Source organism: Neoarius graeffei, chromosome 23 (assembly GCF_027579695.1).
Source record: "Neoarius graeffei isolate fNeoGra1 chromosome 23, fNeoGra1.pri, whole genome shotgun sequence".
NCBI lineage: Eukaryota > Metazoa > Chordata > Actinopteri > Siluriformes > Ariidae > Neoarius > Neoarius graeffei.
The window spans coordinates 36,306,736-36,320,214 of record NC_083591.1 but is presented as its reverse complement, the minus strand read 5'-3'; the positions used below and the strand labels follow the sequence as shown (position 1 = coordinate 36,320,214).

The following is a 13,479-nucleotide window of genomic DNA, read 5'->3' as shown; positions in this document are numbered from 1 at the left end:
TGCGTTACCAGCTAGAAACTATAAGGGGGCGCAGCTGTACACACACCTCACACAGAAAATGACTGAAAAATGTGACTTATGGGCCAATGTGAAAAACTTCACAGGGACCCTCAGTATGGCTCCAGCACTCAGGTCAGAGAGTTTCCACTATGGGGACCTGGATTTTTGTCCCCATAGTGGAACTGGTCCCCTTAGTGTGACTGTGTAAACAGATTTTCGTCCCCATAATGTAAGGAATACCAGAACACACACACACACACAAAGAAGGACCCTTTCATTCTATAATTGCTAGAATAGTAGATTTAACCATGATGGAAATTGAAGTGCTTCATTCCAATGAAAGTACTGGGAAAAAAAAGTGATAAGTTGAGATGTATGTTCATTGTACAGTGAAATTGTGTCTAATGATTTACATTGTACACTTAAATTTGTTCATATCCTACGTTTAATTGCAAAGTCTAGCTAAAGTGTTCTCTAATAACCACTTTATATTACATTCTGACTGAAGTCTAGAAACACTGATGTGATTAATTGTGCTTTCGACTTTTGCCTTGGAAGATCAGTATGACATCATTCTTGACCTCTGTGCGTCAAGCTGCAATGTGGGTAAAAAACATAGACACCTCCATGCTCCTCTTTTAGAAGCAAAAAGATAGCCAAATAAGTATACAGCGGTGCTTGAAAGTTTGTGAACCCTTTAGAATTTTCTATATTTCTGCATAAATATAAACTAAAACATCATCAGATTTTCACACAAGTCCTAAAAGTAGATAAAGAGCACCCAGTTAAACAAATGAGAGAAAAATATTATACTTGGTCATTTATTTATTGAGGAAAATGATCCGATATTACATATTTGTGAGTGGCAAAAGTATGTGAACCTCTAGGATTAGCAGTTAATTTGAAGGTGAAATTAGAGTCAGGTGTTTTCAATCAATGGGATGACAATCAGGTGGGAGTAAATTTTTTATTCCCTTCATTTTCTTTTCTTTCACTTTTGGCAGTGTGTAAAAAGAGAGCTAGTTCATTCCTTCTATTCAGTGCCATTTCACTGTGATGACTTTCAGTGATGAAAATGCAAAAATGCCCATGATTTTATGATGACATATGCTGTAATAATTTTGACCAGATTCTTTGCATGTGACAGGACATTCTCCTCTCTATTATTAAGTGTTTTGAATGCACAGTTATTGTAATATTTGCTTTTCTAAGAGCTGAAATGTCCCTCAGTTTACCCTGCAAATGTATTTTAAGACAGTATTTATAAACAAGCATTATCTTAAAAAAATGCTATATTTTCTAGTCTGGCTAACGCAACTTCAAAGCTCTGCGAGCATTAGTTCGCAACAGCCCCCCGTGTTACGTCACACTTAGGATGGGCGGGCCCAGGCTAACATTTTCAGCCATGATGTAATTTTAACATACTTTATTTTCGAATAAAAAGGAATTTGGCCCCATTTTTGAGTGATTGCATTTTGCCAATTCATCCCCTGCAAGTAACCACAAAGATGTGCATATTATTTGTTGATTTTATTCCATTAATACAGTGCTGTGCAAAAGTCTTAGGCACATGTAAAGAAATGCGATAGACTAAAAATGGCTTAAAAATAATGAAATGTAATGTTTCAACATTAAAACAAATACTATAAACAGCAGTAATTACATTAATGGCATTTAGCAGACAATCTTATTCAGAGCGACATACAGTGGTGCTTGAAAGTTTGTGAACTCTTTAGAATTTTCTGTATTTCTGCATAAATATGACCTAAAATGTCATCAGATTTTCACACAAGTCCTAAAAGTAGATAAAGAGAACCCAGTTAAACAAATGAGACAAAAATATTATACTTGGTCATTTATTTATTGAGGAAAATAATCCAATATTGCATATCTGTGAGTGGCAAAAGTATGTGAACCTCTAGGATTAGCAGTTAATTTGAAGGTGAAATTAGAGTCAGGTGTTTTCAATCAATGGAATGACAATCAGGTGTGAGTGGGCACCCTGTTTAATGTAAAGAACGGGGATCTATCAAAGTCTGATCTTCACAACACATGTTTGTGGAAGTGTATCATGGCACGAACAAAGGAGATTTCTGAGGACCTCAGTAAAAGCGTTGTTGATGCTGATCAGGCTGGAAAAGGTTACAAAACCATCTCTAAAGAGTTTGGACTCCACCAATCCACAGTCAGACAGATTGTGTACAAATGGAGGAAATTCAAGGCCATTGTTACCCTCCCCAAGAGTGGTCGACCAACAAAGATCACTCCAAGAGCAAGGTGTGTAATAGTCGGCGAGGTCACAAAGGACCCCAGGGTAACTTCTAAGCAACTGAAGGCCTCTCTCACCTTGGCTAATGTTAATGTTCATGAGTCCACCATCAGAAGAACACCGAACAACAATGGTGTGCATGGCAGGGTTGCAAGGAGAAAGCCACTGCTCTCCAAAAAGAACATTGCTGCTCATCTGCAGTTTGCTGAAGATCATATGGACAAACCAGAAGTCTATTGGAAAAATGTTTTGTGGACAGATGAGACCAAAATAGAACTTTTTGGTTTAAATGAGAAGTGTTATGTTTGGAGAAAGGAAAACACTGCATTCCAGCATAAGAACCTTATCCTATTAGTGAAACATGGTGGTGGTAGTATCATGGTTTGGGCCTGTTTTGCTGCATCTGGGCCAGGACAGCTTGCCATCATTGATGGAACAATGAATTCTGAATTATACCAGCAAATTCTAAAGGAAAATATCAGGACGTCTGTCCATGAACTGAATCTCAAGAGAAGGTGGGTCATGCAGCAAGACAATGACCCAAAGCACACAAGTCGTTCTACCAAGGAATGGTTAAAGAATAATGAAGTTAATATTTTGGAATGACCAAGTCAAAGTCCTGACCTTAATCCAATCGAAATGTTGTGGAAGGACCTGAAGCAAGCAGTTCATGTGAGGAAACCCACCAACATCCCAGAGTTGAAGCTGTTCTGTACGAAGGAATGGGCTACAATTCCTCCAAGCCGGTGTGCAGGACTGATCAACAGTTACCAGAAACGTTTAGTTGCAGTTATTGCTGCACAAGGGGGTCACACCAGATACTGAAAGCAAAGGTTTATATACTTTTGCCACTCACAGACATATAATATTGGATCATTTTCCTCAATAAATAAAAGATCAAGTATAATATTTTTGTCTCATTTGTTTAACTGGGTTCTCTTTATCTAATTTTAGGACTTGTGTGAAAACCTGATGTTGTTTTAGGTCCTATTCATGCAGAACTATAGAAAATTCTAAAGGGTTCACAAACTTTCAAGCACCACTGTAGGTATTCCTAGGGTGTATATAGCTTTAATATATAGCTTGTATGTAGTTTATATATAGTGTATACAGCTTGCAAGATTTATTGTGCAAGGTGGCCCACTTTAGATCATTGCTTCTGGACTAGACGGGGCCGGAATGAGCTACACTGTCATTGACGGGCTCATTACATCATCAAGTCGTTTAAAATACAAAATCTTCCCAAATCCTAACCTTAAAACTTACCCCAAGGTATTTTTATGTTTTACTATAAAATACAAAGCCTTCCCAAATCCTAACCCAAAACCTAACCCTCGATATAATAAGTCTCCCGAATACAAGTAGTAAATTATGAACTGGATTAAAAATTCTAACCTACTCTAGGTTGAAAAATTCCACCTGACCTACAGTTCTGACCTGTAACATATATACTCATGATATACATAAGTATAATTCATTTAAAACCAAGAAGTGTTACTTTCTTTACTGTTGATGTTGTGAGCAGCCATGCTGATTTGACACTTCTTGCTCAACTCAGGTTGAGGAAACCTTACTGAGTTTACAACTAGGAATTCCAAGTTGCGGAAGCATTTTCTTTGATTTTTGGAGGTCGGAAATCCTGAGTTACGAGTTTTAGGCAAATGCAGCAAAATTGTTGAAGCCTAACCTTCAGGTCTTGTCATTTATTCTGGTATTAATTGCACTATCGCTTCCCCCACCGTGGTCTATTTTCTGAGTGAGTCATCGTCTGAGCTTGTGTGGCTTTGTATGCATCAAGATCGCACATAATCCCATATGGTATTGCTGACATTTTAAAAAGGTGCTGAATTTGCTTAAATTTCCATGGGGGGGTAGCAAATGCTTTTTTCTCAGCCCATTTGCTAAACCATTTGTGTTGATGCTGCCTGCTGATGCTGTGTATTTTAACCACCTGCCACACTAACAATAATGCCCCCAACCAATAATCAACCTTTCCGTGGCCTGATTTTTTTTTTACTTTTACTTTTTTTATTTTAGCCAATTTAAATAGAAACTAAATCCAAAAACACATTGTGCAAGTTTGATTCTCTGTGTCATTTCCAAGTATTTGTTCCCTTGTGCTCTCCTTACTGGTTTCTTCTGTTCCTAGTTTGTATTGTGTTTGGGTGATGAAGTGATGAAGCCCGATGTACGAAGCAAACAACCTCTGGATTTGTTTGCTTCGTACATCGGGCTAACTTTGGATTTTGAGCTCTTATACCTGCATAAAGGGATAGCGTTTGTGTTTATTTTCCCCATTGCTAAAAAAGAAAAAGAAAAAATTTATTTGCTTAATCTGGGCTCAGTGTCTGAAACTGTGAAATTATACTATGGTTGTAGACTTTTGGTAAGATCCATGGAGCATATTTTTGCAGTCTTTTACTTGCTTAGACCAGTGAGTTAATGTGCATTGATGTAATTGTTTTTGTGTGTTCAAATCTGAACATTACTACACAGACAGGTGACAGATTAAAGGGGGGAAAAAACTCAGTAATTCTGTTATCTAATAAGCATACATGTCAACCTATACGGAATGTCCGTATTTTATACGGATTTGATTCAATAAACGTAGTATACAGGCGTACAAATAAAGTTATACGGATTCTTTAAAAAAAAAACTTCAATATTTATTTAGAGCTATAATCAATTCCCACGATGATAAAAGAGCGCATAACATTTACAAACGTACTGTACACCACAGAAAGCACTGACAGCCAGTAGAGAGTCTTATGAAATCACGCGTTATCTTGTGGTAGCGAGACTTCGTTCCACTTCTGATCATGCGCACACCGTATTGCGAGAATCCCGCCAACCGGGAAGTAACATTTTGTTTGAAAAGCGTATTTCCACCTGAGCGACTTTCACTAGCGACTGAAAAGATTCTGAATGGGCACTCCGGCAAGATCAACACAGACACTTGCTGTGACATGCAGCCTAGTGAGGTATTGGTGCAGACTGCTAAAAAAGCTGGCATGGAGTACAATTCAGAACATTAGAGTGACACTTTGTGTTTTTGTCAAACATTGGAGCTTTGTAATCATTCTGAAGGTTTATTGTTATTAATATTGAATAAAAAGTAACTTGGATATATCATTGTTAATTATCATTCAAATTTTAGATAAATTATTTTAATTTGCATCTTATAAGGATTTTATAAGGGAAATATGGATTTTGGAGGTTGGTTATACAGGTTTGATTGACCAAAGGTTGACATGTATGAATAAGGGACTTTTTTTTTTTTTTCCCTAGCATGATTTGGGTCCACTTGTAACCTTATAGAGAAGATGTTTAGGGACTGAAGACAGCAAGTGATGAAGCATTTCTGGTGTTATTTTGTCCCATTCTTCCTGCAAACAGGTCTTAAGGTGTGCAACAGTATGAGGTCATCGTTGTCTTATTTTTCATTTCAAAATTCTCCACACATTCTCTGTTGGGGACAGAGGGGACAGGCACCCTCTTGTTCCACAGCCATGCCATTGTAATGTGTGCAGAATGTGGTTTTGCATTGTCTTGTTGAAATCTCCCTGGAAAAGATCTCGTCTTGAAGGCAGCATATGTTGCTCCAAAATCTCCGTGTACTTTTCTGTATTAATGCTGCCATCACAGAAGTGTAAGTTACCTTTGCCAAGGATACTGACAACCATATACCATGACAGACCCTGGCTTTTGGATTTGTTGCTGGTAACAGTCTGGATGGTCCTTTACGTCTTTGGTCCGGAGCACCAGATTTGGGGTTATATATTATTTTATCTTTGGGAGAATCAACCAACTAACCAAACAAACAAGCAACATCCTAACCAAAAAAACAACCAAACAAACAACCTCTCAAACAAACAAACCACCTCCCAACCAACTAATCAGGCTACCATTAGTGGGACCTCTAATGTGTAGTTTTTTCAAGGATTCTTGAGTGTACTGCCAACAAAAATAAATGCCCTGGGACAGCCATTATCAGGTGTGAAAAGAAAATTATACCTCATGACCTCCATTAGCAGGAAATGCTATAATACTGAAGGTACTTGGTCAATTTTAAACTATTTTGTCTCATGAATAAGTGTGCCATGCCAAGCCAGCCAGTATTTTAACTGTATTATAAGGGAGCTCACAGTGCAGTGTCAGGTGTTATTAAGATGAGTTGGAGAGAGAGGAGATTAACTCTGACAAAGATTTGGCTTTTGTTGCCTGTGACCTGGTTCCTTAATTGTTCTGTGTGCAGTTAGCCGATGAAAAGAAATTATTCAGGCTTTGGGATATGTGTGTTATCAGTCATCTCTTTAATTTACAATTTCTTTCAGAACATCCTCTGTTGCATACAATAGAAAATGTAATGGTGATTTTTTTCATGAATATGATGCACAGTTTAATCATGTAGCATACATCCTATAAGCACACACACACACACACACACACGCTCAAATTATTATGTCAACCTGAAATTCAGGCTCACATTACAAACCTTATTACATTATTCATGTTTGTAAATTCATGTGTGTAAACTCAAGTGAACTAAAATGACCTCAGTGCACATATTTTCACAATCAATAACCTTCAATATCCATGTGTGCCTTTCGCCTGAAGTCAGCAAGGATTGGCTTCAGCTCAGATTGACCCTGACAAATATAAACGGTATAGATAATGGATGGATGGAACCATGTGTATAACTACTACCTAGGGCCTAATTATTTTTGAGAACGTATTAATGTTGATTGTAAATGGAAATGATTTGGAGGAAATGTTTCTTTCAGTTAACCAAGTCAATTAATCAGACAAACAAACAAGCAAACAGTTAAAAACTGCTGGCGCACTGCTGACACTGTTATACCCATGTCCAGTATGAGTTAAACCGCAAGGATCTTTCAATGGCACATGACTAACAGTTATTCCACAAAATCAAGTCGTACATGAGCTGATAGCCAACAAGACGCAGTGCACTGAGTCAGCTATCAGCCATATACAACGAGATTGAGTGGAATAATTGTTTTATTCTATCCACATTCACTGGATTTTGAGGAACAGAGCATTTTTATTTATATTTTTTTGTAAATTCGATAAATAAAAACTTTATACAAAATAATTTCTGCTTAGAATGGAAACAAACCGGCGAAATGACAGTAGAAATTTGTGAAAAATGCTATTATAATAATTCTTGAAAAATAAAAAAGATACGTTCTTACCATCAAATACTTTGATTCCATATTTTTTTGCTTTTGTTTTTTGTATGTTTTGGGGTTTTGTTTTCGAGGAGAGTTTTTATTTCGTCCTCAGTTGGTTCAGTAACACGCTCTGCCATTTTCTTTTCTTCTTTTTTTGGTGGTTAGCAAACCAACTTGAAGGTGGATTCCCGCCACCGACTGGGCTGGAGTGTGGAACAGGAGATATGGGGGGTGTTAGGGTCTTTTATTTAGCTATTTCTGTTTCCTTTAAATACTTGATGATAAAGTGATGTATCTGACGTGATGCATGCCACCATTTTGTTTTTCTCTATTCATGGTATATGAGCTGATATCCTAGTAGTAGAGTAGCCAATCAGAGTGCGCGATTGCGCATATCCAGTGCATGTGGATAGAATAATACTGTATATCTATTTCATTCCTGGACCGCAGCTGAAAGTGGTTACAATGTCTTTTTTTTTTTTATACTAAGACCCAATTGTTTATACTGTAGCCTTGGACAAAAGAGGCCTGTGTCATATTTAGGTAAAAATTATGTAATTTGTTTCAATTCCGATTTGTAATGGGACTACGGCCCATCTTCTTTTGCCTTTTTATTTCTCTCTCTCTCTCTCTCTCTCTCTGTGTGTGTGTGTGTGTGTGTGTGTGTGTGTGTGTGTGTGTGTGTGTGTGCTGAACTGAACAAAATAAAGTCAATTACAAATCTGTCATCTTTAAATAAAAGTCACCTTGCGAAAATGTGTACTGTTTGCTATATAGGATAATAATCATATACTTTTCTTTTTCCCTTAGTTTGCATTAATGTACTGGACACACTCACTCTCTCTCTCTCTCTCTCTCTCTCTCTCTCTCTTTCTCTCTGTCTCTCTTTCTCTCGTGCTTAAATCTACTCTTCCAGCAATCATGGAATGAAATCTTCCTTTATTTGTGTGTGTGTGTGTGTGTGTGTAACCTAGCTTTTCACTTATTCTGTCCTAAATGATTGAACTGATTCCTGTACTGGTCCTATAGTGATAAGACATGTCCATATCATAAGATTAAGTTGGCTGGAACAGTAGGCTTTGTACAGGAGCCTAAAAGCATCTTAATGTCTCAAGGTCAGGTGAGATAATAATAATAATAATAATAATAATAATAATAATAATAATAGGCTCCAGCTTGCCTGCGACCCTGTAGAACAGGATAAAGCGGCTAGAGATGATGAGATGAGATAATAATAATAATAATAAGGCGGCACGGTGGTGTAGTGGTTAGCACTGTCGCCTCACAGCAAGAAATTTCTAGATTCAAGCGCAGTGGCTGATGGGGGCCTTTCTGTGTGGAGTTTGCATGTTCTCCCCGTGTCTGCGTGGGTTTCCTCCGGGTGCTCCGGTTCCCCCCACAGTCCAAAGACATGCAGGTTCGGCTAATTGGTGGCTCTAAATTGACCATAGGTGTGAATGTGAGTGTGAATGGTTGTTTGTCTCTATGTGTCAGCCTTGGAATGATCTGGTGAATTGTCCAGGGTGTACCCTACCACTCGCCCATAGTCAGCTGAGATAGGCTCCAGCTTGCCTGCGACCCTGTTCAGGAGAAGCGGCTACAGATAATGGATGGTTGGATGGATGGAATAGTAACGTTAGACAAATCCAAAACATGAGCAAGAATCATGGTCAAAAATAAGCAAAGATTCAGGTGATTAGCATACAGGATATCAGGGGCAATGGACAAAATACATGGGTCAAAGTAGCCAACAAAGTCAAAACCAGAAATGTAACATGAAATAAACTGGCTTGGGAAAGTCAGACAACAGGATGGTATTAAGTGTTACATTGCAAGATGTGTGTATGTATGAGGAGTCGTTAAATGGTCCCTGGTTGTGATTGTGAACAGGTGTGCATGTTTAAAAGTCTGGTGACTGTGAACATGGTGTGTGGGTGTTGTAGTCCGAGGAGCTCATTGTGTGAGCAGCTCTTTTTTTGTGGATGCCCTCTTGGATGGGGATCTGGTTTCTCTATGCTTGGCATAGAAGTCTCTGAGGACTTCTCATAGGGTCAAAAATGTCATGGGCCATGACCCAGCACTGTCCAGGCCATAGCCCTGCCACTGCACGAGGTATTCTAGCCTGCCTTCTCTCCAGCGGGAATTTTCACAATGTAGGCAGGCTGGCCATCAATCTTGAGGGGTTTGAAAGGCATGGTGGGGGTAATATGGGAGGCAAGGGGTCCCGGAATAACAGGCTTAAGGCAGGAAATGTGAAAGGACCGGGAGATGTGGCAGTGACGTGGCAGGTCAAGCCTGTCGGTTACCTTGTTGAGCTGCTTGAGGACCTTGTATGGCCCAGTGCACCTAGGGTTCAACTTGGCACAACCTCATGAGCTCTGCAGGTCTTTAGTTGATAGACACCAGGTTGTACTGTGGCATTTACCCTCAGTACCTTGGTTTTCTCAGTAGCATGTTCCAGAAGCTGGCAGGTACCTTCCTACACCTGCCCACTCCAAGTAAACTAATGGTCAACTGCGGGTGAGTCAGTTGGGTTGGAATTCCAGTGGAACAGAGGTGGCTGGTAGTCTAGTATACACTGGGAGGGGGTCAATAACGTAGCAGAGTGACAAAGCAAATGTTGGCCATATTCATCCCAAGGGAGGAACTGTGCCCAATTGCCATGGTTTTCAGAACAGTAGGTGTACAGGAAACACCCTGATTCACTTGAATGCTAACCTGTATAACAACGGCAATATATGAAACCCAGAACAAAACACGGAAACAAGAGAAAAATGCACAAAATACAATTTATGATGCTATATTCATGGCACAACAGGCTATGCATTGCCAAACTACAACTGTCATAATCCATGACCAACAAAGTACATGTGAACACAGTCAGGTAACCAACCAATGACAGGGCAAAAGTGGGGACATTACTAGAACAGAAGCCAGGGTATTCCTCGTCATGAGAACGGTAATGCAAAGGCAGAAACCATGGCCACTGAACAGTAACTGATTTATTTGTCAACTCAAATCCTGGTGGTCCAAAACACCACACAGTTTAGTGTTATTTTCTTATAAAACATGTGGAAACTCCATAGGCAGAGTGTTGGCTTTTTTTATTTTAAAGGTAATTTTAAAACTGTTCATTCTTTCTGTTGTAATTAACTTGGACGTGTGTGTATTTCTTCCAGGTTATTTCCAGGATCTGCTGAACCGTTCTGAAGCTTCTCTCCATAACTCATTGCAGTCCATCTTTGGCACACTCTTCTCCCAGAATGCCCAGGTATTCCAGGATTTGTATTCAGATCTGCGGCACTATTACCGTGGCTCCAAAATGAACCTGGCAGAGGCACTGAATGACTTCTGGGCACGGCTGCTGGAGAGGTTGGTGCGAGGACTGAACGGACGCTACAGCATGAGCGAAGATTATCTGGATTGTGTGGCAAAGCAGGCAGAGACACTGCGTCCCTTCGGAGAAACAATACGAGAGTTCAAGCTCAAGGTCACACGCACCTTTGTGGCTGCCAGATCCTTTGTTCAGGGGCTTGTTGTTGCTGGGGAGGTGGTGCGAAAAGTTTCTCAGGTATGTATGGCTGTGTCCAGTTCTGGATTTTTCTGGGGGGAGTGGGGTTTGCTCCACCATAACCTATGTTTGATAATGAGATACAAGGGTGAATTTGATATGTTCAGTTAATCATTATGTTTAAACATTTGCACTTACAGCATTTAGCAGTTCTCTTATCCAGAGTGACATGGAACTGTATTGGGGTCTCTATCGAAAAACGTATGCTCAGGCCATGGTTTAAGACTACCATACAGTTAAAGATCTGTTACATAGAAGTCAATGCGAGTGTGAGTGTTTTTCAAGTGTGATCTCTCTTCCCACCATCTGTCCAGAGGGGAACTGTCATGGCCTTCTAGGCGTTCAGAGAAGGCCCAAACATATCAGCATTTCAAATGTTATATTTAATTTCTTTCATTCTTTCATAATTTCATGATAATTATTCTCTACTAATTCTAATTTGCCCTCATTTTCTATCAAATTTGCTTCAGACATGAAAGGATTACTGTCCTGAAAACATTAAAATAAAGTTATCCAATTAGATTTTTTTGTTTGTTGTCTCTAGGCAGAGAAGAGTTTAGAGCTGGCTCACTCATTGCCGGGACAGAAGGCCATGGCAGTGTATGTACATGTAGGAAGTGACAGATGAATTAACCAATTAGATTTTGATTTATCATGGGAGGGACCAAAAATTTATGGCCTTCTTGAAGGCCAATGCTAGTTTAACTATGAGTCGGCACAGTCAGTGCAGCAGTGAAGTCACCCTTCCAGCCGGTGTAGCGTTCATCAGTAGTGTTAACGAATACTAATAAAATGGTCAAGCCAGTGCTATCGAGAGCAAGTAGCACAGGCTAACGACCGAGAAACTAAGATTTCTGTCTCCAGGCTCTTCTTCCACGCACACTCATACTTAAGTGTTAATTTCCCTAGGGAATTTACTTAGTTACTCTTAAAATCAGCATCGACAACTACATACAATGGAGCTACCTGGTGCCTTGCCGCTAATTCCTTGCAAAATCCTTTGACCTGTTGCTTTTATGGCGTGTCTGGCTAAGTTTTGGCTGACTTGAAGTCCCAGCTTGAATAGTAACGGTTCACCACTGCATCTGTGATATGCTGTTGAACATTTCCATGTACAGAAAATTGTTAACTCACAACTCACTTATAATAAATGTGTAAGGGCAGTTGTTAAATTCCATAACTAAATGTTTTGCGACCAATAATCCAAATTCACCAAAAGGTGTTCCAGTTTCATTCGACAGTTGCTTTTTTTTTTTCATGGTGTCCATGTGATCAGGCAAAAAATGGAGGTACTTCTGTGTTTAATTTATATTGACTTACACATAACCACATAAAAGAAGTTCCATTTCTTGAAAGGACGGATTATACAGATTTAGATCTTCAGTTACCATTGGCTGATGAATGAATGGCCCAACAACCGCATTTAGACTTTCATTATAAGGTTTTTGATTCGATCTCAGTGCAGTGCACCTGCAGAGCAGTGTCAACTTATGACATCTACTAGTATAGCTAAGCTGTTAAAGAGATTGAGACCGGGAACTTCACTTATTCTTCCTGTCACTCTCTGTCTGTTCTGTTCCTGCTTATTTAGTTCTAGATCTCCAATATCCTTGTCCATTTTATCCTCCATTGCTCTGAGCATACACATTATTTTTGTCCTAATCTCTTTTTCATTTTTCATTTTGTGTGTCTTGAACAACTGCTTGGGTGTTCAACCTGGTCTCATCTTTTCTTCAATTCTTTCAAAATCCCTTTTTTGCCTCTGGTATCATGCCATGTCTTAGCATGTTCGGAGTGTTTGTTTTTCACTGTATTCATAACACACAACCCAGTACACATCAACACATGTACACATATACAAGTTTATGTAGACAACCAAGGCTGTAAGTGTACATACACATATCCTAGAGCAGATAATCCATGTTGAAGTCTTACACAAGCTCAGTAGGGAGGATTTGAGGAGTATGCTGTAGAGATTAGCATTTTCATATATATTTTCCAACTACAGACATTTGTGCTGCATATGAGTTTAAATAACAGGATCTGCATATTGTATGTTCTGTTTCGGTTTATCTATACTGGTTTTCTTCAGAGTAATTACACCCTTGTTTTTTGTCTCTGCCCTCTACACAAGTGTTGCTCAAATGTGTGGGGAGTAAGGTTGCCAGGACTGTGGATTTTACACTAAATTGGTCTTGTTTTGGAACAAGATTGCGAGTTGTAAAAGCAAGGTTATGGGTGGTAGGTGTTCTTTGGGTTAGCATAAAAACAGTCTGCAGCCATTAAGTTCTTGTTTTAAAGCAAATTATATATAGAGAGAGTAGCAGTCAAAAATTTGGACACATCTGCGAATTCAGTGGTTGTTCTTTATTTTTATTAATTAAAAGGCACTTCATGTCTTAAAGGAATTATGGACTGTTCTCTTTCTCCTTACTTAGTTGAGCGGT

General features: G+C 39.1%; 1 protein-coding gene across 1 annotated transcript in view; it reads left to right on the top strand.

The window, feature by feature from the left end:
• The window catches only part of gpc1b (glypican 1b), a 255,873-nt gene that overhangs the window by 169,856 nt on the left and 72,538 nt on the right, over positions 1-13,479 (top strand). The window contains exon 3 of the mRNA XM_060906106.1: positions 10,641-11,032. Coding sequence (XP_060762089.1) covers positions 10,641-11,032 — 392 coding nt within the window. The remainder of the gene's footprint in view (positions 1-10,640; positions 11,033-13,479) is intronic.